We start from the raw sequence: 22,544 nt of genomic DNA on the forward strand, positions 1-22,544 counted from the left end.
AATTATGTGCACTCCCTAGGATTGCTGCTTCATGACTCATTGCACGTGAGAGAACTTTCCCAAGAATTATTTGCGAATGACCGGCCGCCATAAATGTCCAGCATCACGATTGGCTAGCGCCTGCTCTTACCAACAGTTGTAGCGTATATGAGGACTTTTTTTTTTTGTAAATACTGGGGAACGTGATAAAGCCATGCCTCCGATGACAGAGCTAGTTCGTGGTCAGCAGCCTCGCATCTACAACTGAGCGCACATACACGACCGCAGTCGCCCAACCATCTGGCACTGCACTTTTATGCACTGTCAACTGAAGTGATGTACAAGACTACATGACGCAGAAAAAAGGAGAAAGAACGTAGAGAAAAGAGAGAAAAGGGTGAGTAGGTGGGAGGGAAGTTTTTCAGCGCTGCTCGCGCAGCTTTTTCTTGCGTCGGCTCATTCCTTCTCCCTCGTCGGAGTCCTCGAGGAAGCCATCGTTGGGGTCAGCTGGGTAGCCGTCTGCCCTTGTCTTGGTCGTCCCTCTTGGTACCCCAGTTGAGCCGATTGCGGCGGCCTTCTCCGCGGGATCCCTTGAAGCCGCCCTTGCGGACGGTACCTTGTCCGGCGTCACTACCGCCGCCCTCGTAGCCGCCGTGATGTGCGCCTCCTTTCCTGGCGAACTTGCCGCGCCTGCTCTCGCGATTGGGAGGGTCGTCGTAGTCACGTCGTGGCTCGGGCCGCTTTCTCTCCAACTGCGACGAGTCGTCGTCGTGGCTTCTCGGGTAGTCCTCGGCTTGAGGAATGCGCGGCTCAAGTGGCATCTTGCGAATTGGAGGGTAGAACGGGTTCTCGGTGGTCACCTTAAGAGAGGAAAATAAAGAAAATAGCGTCTCTTCTTTTCCGCTATCTCTCACTCGCCGTCCTGAGTGAACGTAGCTAAATGCACAAAATGCGGCTGACGGGCCCGTTATGCCGAGTGTACCTACAAAAAATGATCATTAAAGTGGTATTGGTTTTTTAAACATGCGGTTGTGGTTACGTCAGTTTTATTTCGACCGTTTGATGAAGGATCGCCAGAGACCTTGACATTACACGTTTATGTGTTTAAGCCGTTCTTTGAAAGCTATTTAGTACTTCTATGGTGAGTGCAAATAATGTAATGGCCTATTGGTATGCTAAGTTGAGCAGTTGAATGGCGAAATAGCGAATTGATGAAGTAAAATGGAAGCTATATTCCGTTTCATCGTGAGCGTTATTTTGTTAATATGTCGCCTGGTGGCTAAAACAAGCACCATTGGGCGCCTAAATACATTGCGATGCTTCTCTCACCCGGCAAGTTGAACGCAGAACTGAATATCGACATAGAGCGTTTTATTTAGATTTACAAGGAAGTCCATCGCGAATGGATCTCATTGTGCCGCCATCTACACGTCAGGCGCAGAACGTCTACGACGTTAAGCTAAGGGTGGAAGTGCGACATTCCATGCACTCAAAACAAGAGAAATTCAAAGGAAGATGGAGGTTTCGAGCGATTAACAGTGGTACAACAAGGAATGTTGCTGAAGAATGTTCGACAAGGAAACTTGTTTTCGTCAAGGAGCCCTGACGAATACAAGCTTCATGGTCGAAACGTTGGTTTCAGCGAGATTCCGTGTTCTACCACTGTTACACATTTCATGCATTTAGCTTAAGCTAGAGGAAGTTTCTGTAAACAAAGTCGTGGTTTAGTTTGATTCAATATTTATTTATTTATTTATTTATTTATTTATTTATTTATTTATTTATTTATTTATTTATTTATTTATTTATTTATTTATTTATTTATTTATTTATTTTCAGAATACCGCCGATCTCACGTGAGATCATGTGAGTCTTGTAAAATACCCGAACGCAACTGCCAACAATATCCGATTGCTCTTGTCCGTATGCGACATCTAGCTTTCTGTGAAAGGATTAAGTTATTGTCGCGAAACCCCTGCTAAAGTACAGTCTTTCCAGTGATCAGTTTGGCTGTGCACTGTGGAGCAATAGACACTTCCAGAAGTGAACAAACGTAAAGGCCTTAAGCACATACACAAATAGCGCACTCTTCACTGCACGTGCTCTGTACTTTATTGGGTTTCTGGGGCCGAGTTCGTTAAGGTTTTCGTTCTTAACACGGCCATTGTCCGGTCTGTCATCGCGACTGGCAGGCAGCGGTGCTTAAGGACAGTTCTCGCGTAAGAGCTCTTTTTGTGAATAGGGGCCCTGAAACATACGTGCACTGTCAGCATGTTAACGTACGTGACTTCAGTTTAACGTACGCAGCGTTCACGTACTTTGGCTAGTGGCGTTGGCAAATAGAAGTAGCATTTGAAAACATGGAAGCATACGTGGCTCCCACTTCTGCGTGACTTGTCGGGACGACCGCGCTCTCGCTATCGCTGATTGCGTATGGTGAGATCAGCTCACCTGGGCCCGTGTATTCACAATACGTTCTTGCACTAGAACTGTTCGTAAGAGCAGATGCAAGGAAATCGTGATTCTGGGCTGGTTGTAGCACAAATATTCCTTTCGCTCGATTCTATTCCGCCACACACACACACACACACACACACACACACACACACACACACACACACACACACACACACACACACACACACACACACACACACACACACACACACACACACACACACACACACACACCACACACACACACACACACACACACACACACACACACCACACACACACACACAACACACACACACACACACACACACCACACACACACACACACACACACACACACACACACACACACACACACACACACACACACACACACACACACACACACACACACACACACACACACACACACACACACACACACACACACACACACACACACACACACACACACACACACACACACACACACACACACACACACACACACACACACACACACACACACACACACACACACACACACACACACACACACACACACACACCACACACACACACACACACACACACACACACCACACACACACACACACACACACACACACACACACACACACACACACACACACACACACACACACACACACACACACACACACACACACACACACACACACACACACACACACACACACACACACACACACACACACACACACACACACACACACACACACACACACACACAACACACACACACACACACACACACACACACACACACACACACACACACACACACACACACACACACACCCACACACACCACACACACACACACACACACACACACACACACACACACACATCGCTGTATTTTAATGTTTAGTGACCGGGAATAGACAACAGGGCTTATTTTCGTGGCAGAAAGCGCAACTACAGCTATTTTCCCCAGCGCAGGCGATCTTGTCATCGTGCTTCCAAGGCCGATTGTTCAGCCGCCGTTCAGTTTGCCAGTTTGCATGGACATCTAAGTCTATAGGTTGCATCGTTGTTGACTGCGAGTTGTCTTCGCAAAGCTGTCTTGGCGAAGCCGTCTTCATTGCCTGATTCGTCATAATTGGAACGAGTCTTATGACGGCCGCTCTCCTCTCACTTCATTCGGATGACTGTGCGGGTATTTCGCGCAAAACACTGAAAAGGTCACGCACTAAGTCCTTTTGATTGTCTTTTGAGCGGAATACCAGCGCAGTAAACCGAATGATGCCCTATCAACTAGACCCCGCCTCAATGAACTCCTATCACTACATGTCTATTAGGCCGTCTATGGCTATTTGAATACTCCCATGGAAGCGTCACGACGTGTGCTATTTTACTTGAACAGCTTCGACATCAACCACCATCAGGTGGGGCCCGTTCACTTGAGTTTTCTTTGCGTTTGCGTTCTCGTACGTTAAACAAGTTATTGAAGTGACGTGCCCCCAAACTGCTCGTGTTTAACCTAAGGCACCGCACGTTAATATAACACCATCTAATAGCTAGGTGGAAGCAATGCTACTGATGCCCGTACAAAAAATACGTTAATTTGATATCCCACACCAGAATTGAAAGTACAGAAGCCGCGTGTGTTCTAGTGGGGCGCAGAGAATCTCCGTTTAACCTTTTTTTACCATATGGCTGTAATCTTTGGCTAAAACCCTTTGTTTGCACTCCTTAATTGTAGTATGCGGTAAATGTGCGGCCAGACGGGCAATAAGTCGCCAGTAAGAAAGTGTGGTACTTTGAAAACTTGATCTGTGTGCTTGAAGAACCTGCGGCGTGTGGGGCCGCCTTCGTGTTGCGGCGGTTGCGATGTCGGTTCGGCGTGTCTGGCATCCGGTTTGTTTTCGGACAGGTGCGGGCCGCCGTCGTTACGCGTGCCGCCATTGTTGTCTGCTGCGGTGCCAGCTTTCTCTCCACCGACCCTGCTGCGTTTGTCTGCAAGGAGAGTCGCGGAAATGTTGCACACAGTTCTAACAACGTTGTAGCTTTAGCACAAGTTCGTCGACAATCGCGTTATTTGTGTTTCGAGAATTTTTATTTAGAAACCATTTGGAGCCACCTGGCGGAAGGCATCTGCTAATTCACTGGTGTGATTGCGTCATTTGACAAATAGGAAGTTTATAAAAGCCCATTCAAATTCTAAGTATGCGTTATTTAGTAATATAACAAAACCGGTGCCTTTGGCGGTCTCCGAGTGCGGTATAGTATCCGTCGTTACAATGTGCTAGAATTACGGACCATTGTTTGTCTTATTGTACACGCAACAAGAAGTGTTTCAGCCTCGAAGCGGCCATTTTATGTCCTCACGTTAGAAGCGCTGTGCATTCGTATTTATTCGCTTACAAGGACAGTTCAATAAGCGAAAATTGTGTCAGCACGCTTACAGTGAGAATTGATGCCATAAATATTCGCAGTTTATTGTATGAACTCCTACTCTCAAATGTCATAGCATTGTCGGGTGGGGCAAATGCCAATTGGCGAAGGCAGGCTAACGAGGAAACGCTGTTATGTAACAGAAGATTTATGAATACACAAGGGTTGTGACTTAATATGAATGAATCACTGCAGAACGGTGAATGTTTGCCTCATCGAAAACAAGCCTAATTGGTACTATCAGAAGGAGTTAGAAGAGAGAACGCTACAATAAAATCTTGTTCAGACAGGATAATTTTATTTCTAGCGACATTTCTGACAATTCAACTGAAACATGGACACAGTGGGAAAGTCGGGTGTGCGATTTGTTTTCCTGTGAGCTTAACTTGTATATGAGGGAGACATTCCTATAGCGCACAGATTAGGTAGTTTGATTACTAACAAAACCCGCCCTATTTCCATATTTGCATCGGCGAATTTTACCCAAGAAAGATGGTATTTTTGCCCAAGAAAGCAGAATTAAAGGCTCCAACTAATCTGTCAGCGAAGATTTTTCTAGATCGACCTGCCAGTGGCCCAAGAAAATTGAATTTGGTAGATTGAGTGGCTACTCTTCGTCACTGTGTTACACTAGGCTGATTGTGAACAACAAAAGCAATGTTTATAGAGCAGATACCCATAACAAGTGGGAGGCTGCACTGGCTGTCCTTTAGCGATCCCCTTAGCAGTTCATCGTATGCAGATGCATCTTGGAGGCATGCAAATTGTATATCGCTGCAGTTCACAAATCCGCGAAGGTTTCTGAAGAAACGTTCCGCGTTTTCATCAGCCACTCAATTATGCAGTATTGATATACATGTAATAATGAAAATGTGGATTCCCGGCCTTTAAAAAAAATTACTGGGGCCGAATTCACAAAGTTTTTCGTTCGTAAGTGTTGCTTGCCATTGCCCAACCACCTTCGCTCATGATATGTCCAACACCACGATTGGCTGACACCTGCTTCTACGAACAGGTGCGCTATAACGTAAAGCTATTCCAAACTTTTCTATTCCAATTCTGCAATCAGTCCACCACGATTGGTCAAAACATTTACGGGCCACTCCCAACTTCGCCTGTCTGTCACGCGACGTCACGAAAACCGTGATAGCTCCTCATCTGATCTAACTTCTACACACTGATTATGCATGATTAAACCGCAAAAAAGAAAAATAATTATTCGCGATTCGCCGCCTTTTCACCATTAGCCCTCTGCTATTGGTCCAATGTTTTTGGGCTACGCCCACTTCGCCTGTCTGCCACGCGACCTCACAAAACCGCGAAAGCTCACCGCGTCAAAGTGACGTGTACGCGAAAAAAAAAAGCATTATTATGCGGAACAAAACTGAAATTTTTTCTGAATAGCCAGAGACTGCCCCGTTCCGAAAGGAATAGAAGATGGCTGCCCGCCGATCGATCAGGCCCTCGCTACTCGCACCTGCTGGTGAGCATGTATTTATTTGCGCATGATAATTTTTTTTCCTGACAGTAAAACGTTATCGAGACGCCAATATGTTACCAATGAGGTTCCGCCTTCCGCGCTAGCTTGGTCATGGCTGCGCATGGCTGTCCGTGCGGCTGACCGCACCTTTGACTGACCGCGCGCGGCTGACCGCAAAATCGTTTCAGGGTCCCTTTAAAGCTTCAAGAACAGGCAAAAGAACGCAATGCGATTAGTTGCGCGTCAATCGCACCTGAAGATCGCAACATACACTAGCAATTGCGGTTGTTATCAAGGAAATAACACTACAAAAACCAGCTGAAGCTTAGTTGGAAGTATGAAATGAAAGTACGAAAACGACTTGCTCTTTAAAGCAAGAAAGTTCACCCTACTGCATAATTCCTTAGTGTTGAGGCGCACAACGTTTCATCGTACCATCGTAGGCCCAGATTTTCACGTTCTGCTAGCCTCCACCTTGGGGGTAAGATTAATTTAAATTCTTGGGTTTAGTATCTCGAAATAGCACAGTTGGTTATATGAGGGATGCATGCACAGTGGTGGGCTCCGGATTAATTTTCACCAACCGTGATTCTTTAACGTACAACTAAAATTAAACACACTAACTATTCTGCATTTCGCCCCGATTGAAATGCCGCGGCTGCGGCCAGGAATCGAACTCACGACCTCGTGCTCAGCAGCACTACGCCGTAGCCATTGATCTAGCGTGGCGGAATATTCCAAGGAGCACATTTTCACAGCGTAAAAGCTAATGAGGTGACACTGCGCTTAAGTGCAGCAAGACAAAGGTGCCACGGAATGATGGATGTAATCGGCAAGGGGCCTCACGAAGGCCAACCCCTTCGACGAAACGTTGAATCCTGGCCGAGAATTTCCTTGTTGGTCCGCATTGGCGCGCTTACATACATGCGTTACGTGTACCACTTGAAACATGCTCCATCGCTCCCGTAAGTTTCAATTGAGGCGTGGTTCTTACTGTGCTTGCATCCATCCTGGTAGTCGTGAAGAAGGACACCCAACACGTTTTGGGCGTGATGGCTGAACTCAGAGCTTTCTCCACAGTTGAGTGTTTGGGCAATTGTTCTCGAACACTGAATGAAGTTTCGGTAAGCTCTGTAAGCACAAAGGGGGAAAAAATGATCAGAGTGCAATGATGAGTCGTTAACGCTGGGCCGTGTTATTCTTAAAACTTATACCTTAATTAAGTGCCGTCCACAGTCGGCCATCAAAGGGCCGAGCGTCTCGTTAATGCGCCTATCGCAATCATGAGTGGTGGACGTCAGAACGCCAGCCAATGACGAAACGCTTTACACAACAGGGAACTTAGCCGCCTCCGCTGATAGATCCAGCGTAACAATTGGATAGAATGTTCTCTTAAGAACAAAACTAGCGTAAGAGCTTTTATTGCGATAGCAATTATAGAATACTGCCAAGTGAATTTTCACCGTCGTCGCCGTGATGTTCCGCATAAGTCCAAGTGCGATAACATCGGGACCACACGTCGTATGCTGTAGGTGCGAGGGAAGGCATGCGAGGGTGAGCCGAGAAGGATGGTGGCTTGATGCGGCGGCGTCTTTTCGCGCTCGCAAGGGAGGAAGGTGGGGAGGGTGCGCGCTGTCTTCTCACGCGCACAAGGGAGGGAGCGGGGAGATGTCTAGCAGATTAGGGGAATTCAATCGCCGCTGCTGCCGCTCTTCACCGTGCCAGCATTCTGACGGCGAGTGTCCGCGGTCATCGAGTGAGATGTGATCGTGTTTGCTTGTGCGTGCGTGACAACGTGCTTATTAATTTAGTTAGGAAGCATATGTTTACAGCAGCTTATGCAGCTGATGAAACTACAAACCTCACTTCGTATTGCTTGTCTTATAATTTGCTATCGCAATCAATGATTTGCCTTTCGGGCGAAGCTATGACTTTTTCTGAACATGAGTGCGGACGCTGTGTGAACATGGGCCCCGGTTCCTTTTTTTCTTACTTATACAGAGTGTAACAACTATCAAACACGGAGTAAAACAAAAAAGAAAGATGTATTATGCTACTGGAATACGACCAGGCGTATCTTATTAATATTCTTGTTAAGAAAGTGCTAGTAACATGTTAAGTTATCAAACCTTTAATTCGTTCTAATTGCCGTCTAGATGTCAATTAAACAGCTGTAGAGAATCTTTAGATACTTCAAAATCAGATGTTTCCAGCAAGATAAACATTGCGCGTTAATTTTTACCTGAAAATAGGGAAAGCACGCAAAATATTTAAAAAATACCATGTGACTGCGTACCCGGCCCAGTACTGAACTTGCTTTCCTACTGAGACTGTTTGACGCTACACGCAATCCCGTGCGCCCTAAAGTCCCTGGATTTTCGAAAAGTAGCGAAAGAGTGATCTGGCCACCGAGCTATGCGATTCAGATTCCTTCAGTGCGCCCCCTGGTTTAGGCCAGGAGCAGCTAGCAGATGACACGCGCCTCGCGCGCATCGTTCTCCGTCCTCAAACGGCGCACACGTTTGCGCCATAACGTTCCCTTTGATATTATATGGCTTTGATACGACGATAACTGCTTTCGCAGTTTCTGGGTTCTTCTCCACTTGTTCACGCAAAAGGTAAAGAAGCGAATGGCGTTAAAAGAGATACCGAACTCCTGGATTTACCGCCTGTAATGTAACACAGCCGCTTAATGTAACGCGGCCTCGTAGCTAAGGCTCACACAATTTTTTTTTTTTTTTTTGGCACAAAACAGGAGCTGCTGCGGGCATTTGTCACAACTTTTAGATAGATCCAGGGGCTTTAGTGCGCACGGGTGCGCAATCATATGGTATTTTTAATATTTTGGGCGATTTCTTTATTTGCTTTATTAAAAGCAAACACGTGATGTCTATGTTGCTGGAAACAGCTCATTTTAAAGCGTCTCGTGATTCTCCACAACCACCTAATTGACATCTCGGCAATTGGAAGAACAATGAAAAATATAAAATTAATTTTACATAAAGTATTAAATATTAGAGACTAAAAAAGACAAATTACCGTATTACTTTTAAAAACTCGGTGCATGACAGGTTCAACACCCTGTATATATGTAAAGACTGTCTCCTGGTAATCCAACTGTATTGAAACGAAACTAAGAAGAGTTCCGTACTGATTCTCGTCACTCATTGCGAAAGTATTTCCCACTTTTTTTTGCTCAATTTGACCTTATAAAGGTTATTTTGAAATATTAAGCTCAGCAACAATTTCTTGAGGTTTTCTTGATAAGCGGTCTATAGAACACAAGTATGCTGACAATAAAGCATTCAGGTATCTGCTCTCTAAGCCGAAAACATTTGCTCGCCTAAGGAACTCAGTGGAGGCTCGGGATGTGACCCGAGAGATGTTAACGCGTACTCGCCATTTAAGAGGTTCGTTAGGCCTGCAGGTTCTGTGCTCGTATTCACAAAAAGGCTCTTAAGCTAGACTTTTTCGTAAGAGCAAGATTCAAGTATTCTATATTATTAACAAAGTAGTTTGCGACGATGGCAAATGCGACAATGGCAAAACGCGCTTAGGAATGAAAAGCTTTGTGAGTTCGGCCCCATTTTTACATTATGCTCTGTTGTAATATTTTTATTTTAGAATATACTCTGGCCAATATTCACAAAATGCTCTTACGCTAGAATTGTTCGTAAGAGGAAATTCCAGGAAATCCTGATGCTGGGCGTATTATTAGCGAAGGTGATCGACTAATCGCAAAGGGCCACCCATTTCTTTTCATCCATGTTCCTGAGCCTTTCTTCAAAACTAATTTTGCTTATAATGTTGGTGACCGCAGCGCCACCACGCGGCAATGTTTTTTTTTTCTTTACATTTTGTGGTTTTACGTGCCAAAAGTACGATCTCATTATGAGGTACGCCGTAGTGGGGGATTCCGGAACAATTTTGACCTTCTGCGGTCCTTTAACGTGCACCTAAATTGAAGTACACGGGTGTTTTCCTGTACTTCGATTTAGGTTGAGCGGTAGATATCGCAAGAGTTTTCATTGGACGCTAATTTTCAAACGCCGTCATTTGTTCGGGATCCCGCGACTTCGTGCTTAGCAGCCCAACACCTTAGCCCCGAAGCAACCACGGCGGGTGTGGTTTTGTTCGCAGCACTTATCTAGCATGCGAAAATGCAAATTCCGCACCGTCTCGGCGTCCGAGTGCACAGGATGATATGGAACAGTAACTTACTCGCACTGTCGGAACTGATCCTGTGTGTGTGCTACGACTTCGTTGAACACCAAGGCGCATGCCAGGAATTCTCGAGATGCCTGTTCCTCTTTGCAGTTGTCCTGACTCGCAAGCACGGCCGCCATTGATGCTGTTGATTAAAATAGCATTTTTTAAAGCAAGTCGACCACGGCAATTGCATGATTTTTGTTAAATGCGATCTCCCATCCTTTCGACAGCGCACCGCAAGATTATAATGCAATTTAGATCATACGTTAAAAAACATACCGCGTTTAGTGTTCGGTTAGTGTGGCTGGCCGCTACTTTGTCACATAATCAAACTTGCGTTGCTCGAAGGTGCATTCACTTCATAAGTTATCTCAATGTATTTAATTATTGAATGGTCACAATTACCGCTACAATAAATTACATATTAAAAATGAAAGAGATCCCAGTTTGAGTCATATAGCCCTTGCCAAGTGTTTATAATGATGAAAGTTTCGCGTATTTGTTTATAGGCCCTAAGGTAAGCTGTTCAATGTTTTTTCTTTGTTTCTTTTTTTCTTAGGGGGGGGGGGGGGGTAGCGTGCTGTAGTGAGGAACTCCGCATTAATTTTGACCACCTGGGGTTCTTTAACATGGACCTAAATCTACATTCACGAGCAGGTTCTTTTATAGTAGTTAATTATGTGGCTCATGAAGCGGCAAATCCGGCGTTGTCGGCATTGGTGTGACCACGATGGTCCAAAAGGCCAAGTGAGCCAATCGAGGCAGCTGATGACGTAGAAAGTTCATTAATGGAAATGTGTTGATGAGGTGCTAGTTGATTAAGATAGAGTAATTAAGGCACTCCAACCTTCGACTTTTGGTGGGAGTCGAACCCACGATCTTCGGTGTTAATCAAGCCACAGTTAATTAAAGGAGAGTTAATTAGGGCCCTAGAACCCACGACCTTTGGTGGGAGTCGAACCCACGCCCTTTGATCTTAAGGCGAAGTTAAATTAAGACGACTGAAAGAGCATAGGCATCGCACGGTGGTAGCAATGCTTTCGCATTCATCCACGCAGGGATAACTAAGTGCCCCTTTATTTAAAATCATTATTATTTTTTGCAGGGCTTGTGCACCAAATTTCGGTTGCCGCGGCCGGTAAAATACGCTGAATGGCGTGAGAGGAAGTGTTATGGGTTATATATTATCCCACTGGCCCGGTCTAAACAGAAATACCATGAAGTCTCATGTAGTACAAACCGGAAGATAATTGAGGTCGCGATATAAATGGGGGAAAAAATGTCTCAACGTAACGCTAGAACGCACTTGGTTTTAACAGCGGAGCTGTTTAAGCCGGCCGTTAGTGCGTCCGTCACGGACAGACAAAAAATGTGGGCCGATCCTGGCGGTAGTGCAGAGAGGGTCGAACCGCAATGGCACATACCCCTGTGAACTAGTGAAGCTGAGCCTGGATAAGTCTAGCTACTCATGGTTGGGACTACTTTATCTTAGTCACCGATAGCCAATAAATAGCTAATCGATAATCGATCAATAATCAATAAATTCTGGAAAATGCTAGTGATGATATATAGTGCTTAGCCTAGCCCAAATACGTAGCCAATACCTTGCGATAGTCAATAGCCAATCAATAGCTAATCGATAATCGATCAATAATCAAGAAATTCCAGAAAATGCTGGGGATAACTTGGTAGTGCTTAGCCTAGCCCAAATACGTGGCCAATACCTTGCGATAGCTAATCGATAGCCAATCAATAGCTAATCGATAATAAATCAATAATCAATAAATTCCGGAAATAGGTGGGGATGACTTGGTAGTTGCCTAGCCCAAAAGCTAGGACTAGCTAGGTGCCCATCAGCTCCGCTGTCTCTTTAGCATTGCGCCTCCAGTGCAATCTACGCAAATTTTTTGGTCATGTAATCCAAACGACACTTACAGCTGAAATCTTTACTACCAGAATAAAATATACAAAAAAATTGAAGTGCCATAATATGGAACAAAGCGTGATATTACATGAATTTTATGGCACACAAGGGTTTGGGTACTATAAAGAATTGGATTATTTATCTCTCGACGTGTTGCATTGTCCTTGAGAACCCAGTACAAAGAAAGAAAGGAGGGAAACTGATGTCGAAAGAACGGTTGCAGAAAATGATTGGTTTGTCTCTCGTAGAGGCGTGGTTTTTCTTTTTTTTTCTGCTTTTTTAAAATCGTGTAGACTTTTACTGCTTCAGGAAAAGTATGTCTCGCATGCGATTATTGGATGGACTACGCGCTTTTGTTCCGTTCTTAAATTACATGCAGCAATGATATACTGCAATACTGCCAAAATAAATTTTCATGTGCCTTAAAGCTGTGGGCTAAGGCGGAGAACCAAAGCTCGTCCGCACTAGTGTTTTAAAAGAATAGAAACAGGTCACCAAATGCGTTTAGAGAGGTGGTTATTCTCTCGACTCGGCTGTCCTTATAGGGCGTAGGCGTCGTTTTATCGCGAATGGTGGCATTGACTCAAATATCAGCGTTCGTATTCAGACTTTCTTACTGTTCACTTTTTCCTTGAAGAGAGATGGACTGATGTCAAGCTCCTTGAGGCACACTTCCTTGTACCGGGCGGTGATGGCTTTTGGGAAATACTCCAGATGTTTGATGAATTCAGGATTTTTTTGGCAACTAGCCGATTCGGTGACAGGTGTCAAACAGTGGTAGTAGCGAAGAATGGTTCTGAAAAGGCAGGAACAATCGAAAACTGTAGAGCAAAAGAATTTTAAACTGTAGAGCAAAAGAAGTTTAAGAATACATGGCCGTGCTATTAATAGGCGTAGCGCTGGGCAAGTTCTAATTTTGTCCGCATAATGAAAGAAAATGCTCATTCACGGCAGGATGCTCCTTTGCTGGTATTCTGTACGTTGAAATCAGTTGGTTTTAATTTACGCGTTAAGTTACGTAACGCTGAACCAAACACATGCATTTCTGATGAACACCCATGCACGTACACAGGCTGGCATTTGTTGCGCTGTAGGATTGTCTTATAGATCTGGTGTGTTGCCTATAGACCTTTCATTGCCTGATATATGCAGGACACAAATGAAGTTTCTTTATAATTAATATACGACGTGGTGACCTTGTGACTGCAAGTAGAATGCAATAGCCGAATTCTCATATATCGACATACTCCGTCTGACGTAATTACTCAAAGAAAGCAGTCTGGCTTTCTTTTTCGAAGTGCCACTGACGATGGTCTGCTCTGTACCACCATCAGTGGCACTTCGCTCCTCGAAAAGGCATGATGTGTGTCGAGTGTGCTCCTCAACAACATGCACTTTGCAATGTGGTTAGCGGGGTCATATATATATATATATATATATATATATATATATATATATTACTAGTCAACGTATTCCAATACTACCCAATGCGCCGACGAAATGAAGATGTGCTTTTTATGGCTCTGGTATATTATACAGGACTCCGGTTTCCTACAGCGGCATTTGCATGAATGCGACAAGTGGGGCGTCGCGTCGAATTTCTAAAGCCTCGCATCCATGTATACGGCGGTAATGTGCTATAGGAAGGCGAATCGCATTAATGTGCCTGGAGAGGATAGATTGAGGCAGGTGAGTCGAGTCACGCGCTGCATGTAAAAGCTGGCGTGTCGCATAGAGGGAGTGAGGAAAACTGAGACAGCTGACAGCGCACGCTCTCCTCGACTCACCGGCGAAACACACACGCCGGAAACAGGTCCCGCCTTGTTTCTGACGAAAGGGGGAGCGACACGTGTAAACGCTGTTGCATAGCATAACTTTGATGCGCTAAGAAATGCGACATGCTACTGTCGCATTAATGCAAACGCGGCTGATGTTTCAATTGTAATATGCACCTGCCTGTCGCCGTGCAAATTGGCCGCTTTTAAAAATAACGGTACTGTATACCGCACAAGCCATAGACAAAGGTCTGGAAGGAAGAAACTGGAATACAAGTGGTTTAGAATGCAATTTACTTGGCCGATACAGAGGAGTATATTTGACCGCTGTTTTTGGAGCGGGACAAAGACGTTAAGTTTCGCTAAAGCAAAGTCACCGTATCTTTAGGGCATTCAAGTGCAATGTACGATTCGTTGAGTGAAAAGTTTGTATGCAATATTCGGCGAAACCTCACGAGTGTCTCTGTTATAGTTAGCTATTTGGTAGGCAGGGGACTGACAAGTTATGAAACTTCGCAGGCCGTATTCACAACACCCTACGCTAGAGTGGCTATAGTAAGAACTGTTCCGGCCAATTGTGAAAGCGAGCATATTGTTAGCAATGTGGCTGGCTACCTACAAGCAATTTTACGAACGAAAGTTTAGTAAATTTCTCCTCAGATAGCCAAACTCGGCAATCTGCCTGTCAGCGTTGACCAAAGGATCTGCGGACGAATTCACAAAGGTTTCAGTTCATCAGTGCATGCTCTATTCTATTGGACGGCCACCTTTGCTATGTCGAACATTACGAATGGCTAGCGTCTTCGTTTCTGACACTACTTAGTTCGTAAGAAGTGTCCTATTTGCCGGCCAGCTTCGCTAATATATTCGCTCTCACGAACATTGGCCGGCGGCTGTTCTTGCAAATCATTCTATATAGCGTACGAACTGGCTTAGGAACAAGGGTCGTGAGGCGGAGGTTGTCTGGGTATCTCTTCGCAAGCTTTACGTAACTAAGCGAGAAAGGCACCCGGTAAGGCATTAATGCAAAAAAATAAAGCAAATGCAGTCGCCAAAATTTTCTCTTGGACATTTAAACTTGTCAGACATACAGCAGCGCCGCGACAATGACGGCCACAGCAACATGTTGTGGCAGTAGTTAGTTGTTTTAGTTTATTCAGCAAGAAGCGCGTGGTAAAAAGCTGAGCACTAACATACATCGTTCAGCCGCCGTACGGTATGGCATTTTTGTATGGCCGCTTAGTCTGATTGCATTTTCGTGTGTGTGTGGCCTCTCTCAAGCACGAACGCACGCACGCGCGCACGCACACACACACACACACACACACACACACACACACACACACACACACACACACACACACACACACACACACACACACACACACACACACACACACACACACACACACACACACACACACACACACACACACGCGCACGCGCACACACGCACACGCACACGCACACGCACACACACACACACACATGCACACACACACTGATGGAAAAGGGGACAAATTCGCACCTATGTCGTTAGGCGTCATTGTGTTTGTACGGCACGTAACGACAGACGCGGTCGACTTAGTTTGCACTTCGCAAACAAATTCTTTACCTGCAAGACTTTTTGATTGCCTTGGACGGCTCGTTCAATTGACCGAGGGCCTTCATGTCAGACTCGAAGTCCTTTGTGCAGGTGAGCTCCACGGCCCATGCTGTTGCCGGGCTACACTCCGCTGAAAGCTTCACCTTTGCCATGCGGAAGCGGAGGCGCCGGACTTTCAAGCCTCGCCTGTTGGTTTCTGCACCGAGAACGTGAACGCGTTTCAGACGTTTGACGCCCGTCGTGCGACCAGTGCTAAAATAAATGAAACCTTCGTGCAAATACGTTGCCAAGTACTTAGAAATTCGCGCACAATACCCCAGGTCAAGCGACGTAGCGCAAGCTTCCGGTTTTATCAGAACGTGTTACACTGTGCACCAATGTAGTATACTGACGTCCAACATCGCTGAGGTCCACATCAGTGCAGCTTATAGTCTACGAGTGTTGATGTCAAAATGCGCAAAAAAATGCACACAACATCGTCAAGGAAGAGCCCGCGGAATTGGTGAATGTGCCCGACTAGAGCATAACTTCCACATATCATTTATCTTATCTTTAATTGGAAGTACCCATTATCACGCGTTCTGCAATTTTCAGTGCATTGCCAGTCGGGGTCATACAAAACGTCGTGCGCGTAGTAACGCTGCTTGTTCCTGTGCGCTGTTTATGATGTGCTGGAGCTGTAACTATCCCTTTAGCGTAACTGCACTCTACACATTTGTGATAAACGGGATTGCACACGAGTATCAAATGAACTACTATGAACTAAATGAGTATCATAGTAGCTAATAATCAGGAAATATAAGTGGGCTGACAATTTGAATTTAAGTTTATTTGCAGAAAATGGCTACAAAGCAGTGTTGCGGTTGCCAAGCAAAAAAGGTGTTTAAGACAGCTTGCGGTAACCTTTCCACCACACCACTGAGCAGCAAAACGAAGGTTTGGTGAACACTACAATACATTACGACTGTCTGTAAAATGCAGTGCTACAACCAACTTTTCATCCAGCAGGTCCTAGAAAATAACCGAGTGCTTAAATTAAGGACAATTTCAAGTAAGACATGAAATACCAACAGATAGTCATAATGCAACACGAATAATAGAGTAGCTCCAACAGTACAGTACCTCCAAGAGTTCACGGTTCCACACAAATGTGTATCAGAGGCTGAAATGACTTCGCTGCAGTGGCCTCTTATTCACAAATATACTTCTCAGGTCACTTAAATGAATATTAATAAAATATTTTTAATTGTACATGGTGTTCAGCATCGTGGGCAACAAGAACTGGCTCTGGCTATACTTGAAAATGACTGCTAAAGTCCCACAAGCTAATGTACTGGGCCCCACGTACTTTATTTGATGTATTTACAGCTTTTTTTTAGAGTTCGCCAAAGATATCATGTTGTTTAGGGATAAAACTTGTACGAAAGTGATGACACTAAAATCACACTGCCTGATTAACGTCTTATTTACGTCTGATATAGTGCGACCAGTAGGGCATTTTTATTAATGCTGAAAAAATAGATCTGCCCATGACTAGAAAAAAAAAAGACGGCTCTCTGTTACACATATACTTCTTACACATCTTTCTTTCAGAAATTGTGCATCTCATATTCCTTGTAGCATCAAACGTTTTGCCTGTTCATTATTTAGGCCTAAACTTGAACGTGCGTACATAGTATTACCATACTGTAACATTTAAGCTATTCAATGAATTTATTGTAAAACAGACACGTTCGATTTTGTTAAATATTTGGTGTTGGACTCGGGCACGAAAGTAATGAGAAGCAGTAGCAGTAGCTTTAACAACGCAGAAAAATATTTAGATACAAGTCTACAATATTTAGACTACAATTACGAAACGTTTGCCAGCGACAAGTACGAGGAAGGGCCTAATGACTGTCTTCTCATCAGATCTTTCCTTATAACTGTCAACGAGTACAGCAAATGAAATCAGACAACTTCACCCACATTTACTGCCAATATGCAGTATTCGCCAGAACAAAGTCCGAATGTAGCAACGCTTTTCGTTCGTCCTTTTTGCTACTGAACGGTCGCCTTCGCTAATATGTACAGCATCAGGATGGGCTGAAATATTCCCTTACGAACAATTCTAGCATCAGGCTTCTTGTAAATGCGGGCTCAGATGAGTTTTTATTCTTTCCTTAATACGTGAGTGCAACAAGCTAATTGACAATCTATTCGTTGAATTGTAACACGAATGTAGTTTTGTTTGCGGAGTGTGACTGTTTCACTCTGATTTTTATGTTTTTTTTTATTCTGTCATCCCTTCTTAAACTTGTGGTCATAAATAAGGTCAAGCAGAAGGCCGGTTTCTGCCAATGCGGGCCACATAGCCCTCCAGAGATCACTTTCTTCACCTGAACATAGTGCATCGCTGTTAGCAGGACTGACGCTTTACACAGCCCTTACAAAGAGCGGATTAAAGGATTAAAGGGAACAGCTGGCGATTTCTACCGACACAAATGTCTGCAACCTTGCTTACTTCTGAGTGCTCAAAACCGGAACCAGCTGGACAAGGGACAAACTTTTTGTTTACTGAACGGGGTTGGGCATGCTGCGCTTTAGTCACGTGACACTGTACGAGCAAAACTCGGCCGGCGAGAACATAAGCGATGTGCCGGGTTCTGTAGACGTGTCGGATGGCCCGTCACTCGATCAGCTATTTTATGCTTTTTAGGCCCTGTAAGCGCAGTTGTAACGAATTCGGCTTCGGTTGCATGTGGCATGCATTTCCCCGGCTTTCAGTCGGAACCGACTAGGTAGGTACCATTAGCGTACTCTTCAGTCTTCGTTTGGTTTTAATGATCAATGGGTCATAGCACATTCAGTGCCGTCCTCGTCTTTATTGGAAGTAGTAGCCCCGCTTGCCAAAAAGTAGCCAAAATTGTGTAGGAAAATGTAGCACGAAACGAACGTGAATGACCCCACAGACTTGGATCACTTACTCTGATTTCGCGAGTTTTACACAATCGTTCATTTTAGAGTGCCGAACTCGCAACAATAAGGGCCAACGGGAACAACCTGCTGCAGGTGCAGCTTCTTTTCTTTTGACCTGGCGCACAAAGGATGAGCTGGATTTGTAGTAAAAAATTCTGCATCGAAATTTGCACCACCTTTCGTATGCTAGAATCGCTCGTAAGAACTGTTGCCAGTGAAAATTGTCTACAAAGGCGCGTAATAATAATAATAATAATAATAATAATAATAATAATAATAATAATAATAATAATAATAATAATAATAATAATAATAATAATAAAACAGAAGTAACAAACCAAAAGCTCCTTTAAATCATGTCCCTGGTCGACGCTGTTGGCTGTCTGGTGCATGAAGCCGGTGCCGTGTCGTGGCCCATTCTACCAAACCCTTTCTCCGTGGGGCAATGGATGCGTCCACCATGTGAGGTATCTAAATTACTCGTATTTACAGCAGCCTACAAAACGGCGAACTTGGCGAGATCATTTGCATTCATGGAAAGTGCGACGGGACTGAGACGATGACATGTAAGGCAGCAGTCGTACCTTTAGTTATGTTATAGCAGTCAACACTGTAGCCCTGTATGATGCCACGAATCTTGTGGAGCTCTTGAGATATGAATGTCCTTTCGTAGCAGCTCGACTGGATCATCACACTGGCGACGCACATCTTGTACTTGCGGAGGGCGCTAAAGAAGAGAGAAGTTAAAAAAAAAAAAAAAAAAACATAACTCACCACCGTGACTATTGGTCGCTCTAAATGTGCACGACTTCGTTGCTCGCGATTCCTGAGCACTAGATTATTGCGTGCGTTAAGAGGGATTTGTAAAACGTAACGCTTAGAAAGTTTTTCAGCTGGTAGACACTCAACCAGTTTCAATGATGTTTGATTTAAAGAAAGCATCCTATTATAGTGCTGCGAACGCGAAGTTTACGACTATGAGACCCCCGTCACGATCGTTGCGGAGTTTTGGAGCTTTCAAAATTGATATCGCAATCCTGCAAACTGTACGGAATTTAAAGGGGACACATTTCACGTGTTACGTTTGACTTTAAACAATATACACCGGTATTTGGGCATGTGACGTTTCAAAAACAGATTACTGAGGTAACAATACAGCTAAGGGGTAATGCGAAATCGTCGTCTTTATATTATCAACGATATATATTAATGATCTGCGAAATCTGCTTAGTTTTTTTTTAAATGTAACAGCACGCAAATCTATTCAGCGCTTCCCGAAATCGTAGTATATTTCTTCGTTTTACATATATCTGACTAGTAAAAGGCGAGGCCTAGAGCTATCGCTTAGCTGAAACTGGTTTTGTTTCTCATTACATTGCACTATTCATTACTAGTGCTATTACTGCAATAAACAATACACGCGAGCATGCGTTATCGCTAATTTCCAGAGCTTGATTTTCTTTTTAAACTTTTGTGTTTGTACTACCTTTTCTATGCGCAGCGAAGAGCCCTTCGATATAGGGCTAAGACGATTTGCTGCGACTTACACGCCTGACGTCGAAGGGCCAATAAGGAAGTGTTATGACTTCTTTCTCGCGACAGAACAAATACGTAAGCAAACGCGGTGGAAGTGAACTTGTAAAGGCAAAAAATATCCAAACCTTCATTCGTGGACAATGGTCCGACATGATTAAGCACCTCGACGCACATGCTATGTCCGCTGGCATTTGCCTATAGCCTTATAAGCGAGGCGTGCGTGAAAATTATACAGTCAATCATTTTTTTTTTCGTGCGCATATTTTTTACTGTCGTGAACGAATGATCATGTCTCAAGTCGCCCTCGTCCTCGACGTCCGAGCCCTAGGAAAATGAGCGAATGAGCGAGCCAACATGGCAGAACTCACTAGCAAACGTAATCGTGACTGCCGTAGTGGTGAGGCAGATTCATTCGCAAGATGCGGTCGCACTCGGACTGCCCCCTCCGGAAGCTGTCCACCTCGCATTCGGCCCTGGGTGCTGTTTGATCTTCTGCAGTGAGTGCATAGAGAAAGCGTCAGTCAGAGTTAGGAGTACTTCTTGTTGGGCTAGTCAAGAGTGGGCGACGGGCGCCTTCACCCGCCGCGGTGGCTCAGTCAGCTAAGGCGTTGCGCTGCTGAGCACGAGATCGCGGGATCGAATCCCGGCCGCGGCGGCCGCATTTCGATGGAGGCGAAATGCAAAAACGCCCTTGCGTTGTAGTGCACGTTAAAGAACCCCAGGGGGTCAAAATTAATTCGGAGCCCTCCACTACGGCGTGCCTCATAATCAGAACTGGTTTTGGCACGTAAAACCCCAGAATCAATCGATCAAAATGGGCGCCTTAACGTGGTTACTATAACGGGGTTAGTTCTGTCTACCTATCTGCATCATTCGCAATTGCGTAACAGAAAATATTTACCACAAGTTGAGTAAGCACACATTTAATTTTACTTTGGCATGTTAACGAAAGCACATTTGCACGATTCTAACGAACCATCTCCGAAAAAAAAAAAACACACACATCTGACGCAGAGCGGCTGCGCATCGCTTGTCCTGTATCCTGGGAACTGCCTGAACAGCATTCTACCAGCCCCTGTGCGATTCTACATGATGTAAATTAAATTATGGGGTTTAACGCCCTTGAAAACTGCACATTTGGCCATGAGGGACGCTGTATTGGAGGGCTCGGAGTTAATTTGGCCACCTAGGGCTCTTTAACGTGCCCCTAAATTTGAGTACACTAGCGTTTTTGCATTTATCCCTATCGAAAACAGCCACCGCGGCATGGATTAGAACCCGCGACCTCGTGCTTATCAGCACAACGCCAGAGCCACTGAGCCGCCGCGGTGGGCAATATGAACTAGAATATACATCAGGCGCAAGAAAATTGCTGCAACAAAGAAAACTCATGTATGACCCTCAAGAAAGTATTCGGCCTATGGCTCAACAGAGTATGGGCTCTACAGCGCATGATAGTATTAACACCAGACATTGCGCTGTGGATCGCTCTTTTTTTTTTTTTTTTGAAAGGGGGGGGGGGGGGGGGGGTTAATTGAGGAGGGGGCACGGTCATTGGTGGTCAGCCGTACCGCACGCAGGGCGTAGACTTCGCGTACACGACTACGATGGCCACGATAGGCTGGTAGGGGTGCTGGCCGTACTGAAAATGGGCCTAGGTACTTACGATCATCGTAGCTGTAGCCCGAGGGACCACTGGTCTCCGGCGCCGGCTTGGGGTCACGGTGACGGCGAATCTCGCCGGGCTCGCTCATCCACGGCTGTTCCTCCTCGTCATCGTCGTCACTCTCGGCGCGGGCGACCCTGCGGCCGGCAGCTAGACTCACAAGAAGCAGCAGGACGAGCCCGCTGCGGCGGAGACCAGCTAGCATGGTGCAAGTAGGAGCAGCAGCTGGGTCGCTAACAACTGCGGCCCGGGGATTCCACGGCACGAGCTGGCTCTCACGCGCGGTGCCGCCCTGCGAGCTCACCGGGGCGCGCTGATTGCACTTCGTGATGATGACGGCGGCACCTGAGCGCGCGTGATGACGTGGCGCTCAGAAGCAACGCCACTTGCGTGTTTTCGCGACAGCGCGTAACGTCTCAGTAATGAAATAAACAAAACTCGAGCCAGATAACAAAGTATACCTTGCTTCGGGCTCGCATATGACGCCGCGCGACCGTGCGGGAATCTACTTATTATTTATAGTCTGCGATTTTCTG

General features: G+C 45.2%; 1 protein-coding gene across 1 annotated transcript; it reads right to left on the reverse strand.

Annotated features, from left to right (window-relative positions):
* Nucleotides 1-286: 286 nt before the first annotated feature.
* On the reverse strand, nucleotides 287-22,294 carry LOC119448396 (uncharacterized). The gene is made up of 9 exons (XM_037711738.2): nucleotides 22,009-22,294; nucleotides 20,711-20,834; nucleotides 19,391-19,533; nucleotides 15,858-16,044; nucleotides 13,085-13,263; nucleotides 10,556-10,685; nucleotides 7,329-7,465; nucleotides 4,220-4,416; nucleotides 287-839 (listed from the first exon to the last, which is right to left on the reverse strand). The coding sequence occupies exons 1-9, from the start codon at nucleotides 22,211-22,213 to the stop codon at nucleotides 483-485; spliced, it is 1,659 nt and encodes a 552-aa protein (XP_037567666.2). The 5' UTR covers nucleotides 22,214-22,294; the 3' UTR covers nucleotides 287-482.
* Nucleotides 22,295-22,544: the final 250 nt, after the last annotated feature.

Source organism: Dermacentor silvarum, chromosome 1, assembly GCF_013339745.2.
Source record: "Dermacentor silvarum isolate Dsil-2018 chromosome 1, BIME_Dsil_1.4, whole genome shotgun sequence".
In the NCBI taxonomy this organism is placed as follows: domain Eukaryota; kingdom Metazoa; phylum Arthropoda; class Arachnida; order Ixodida; family Ixodidae; genus Dermacentor; species Dermacentor silvarum.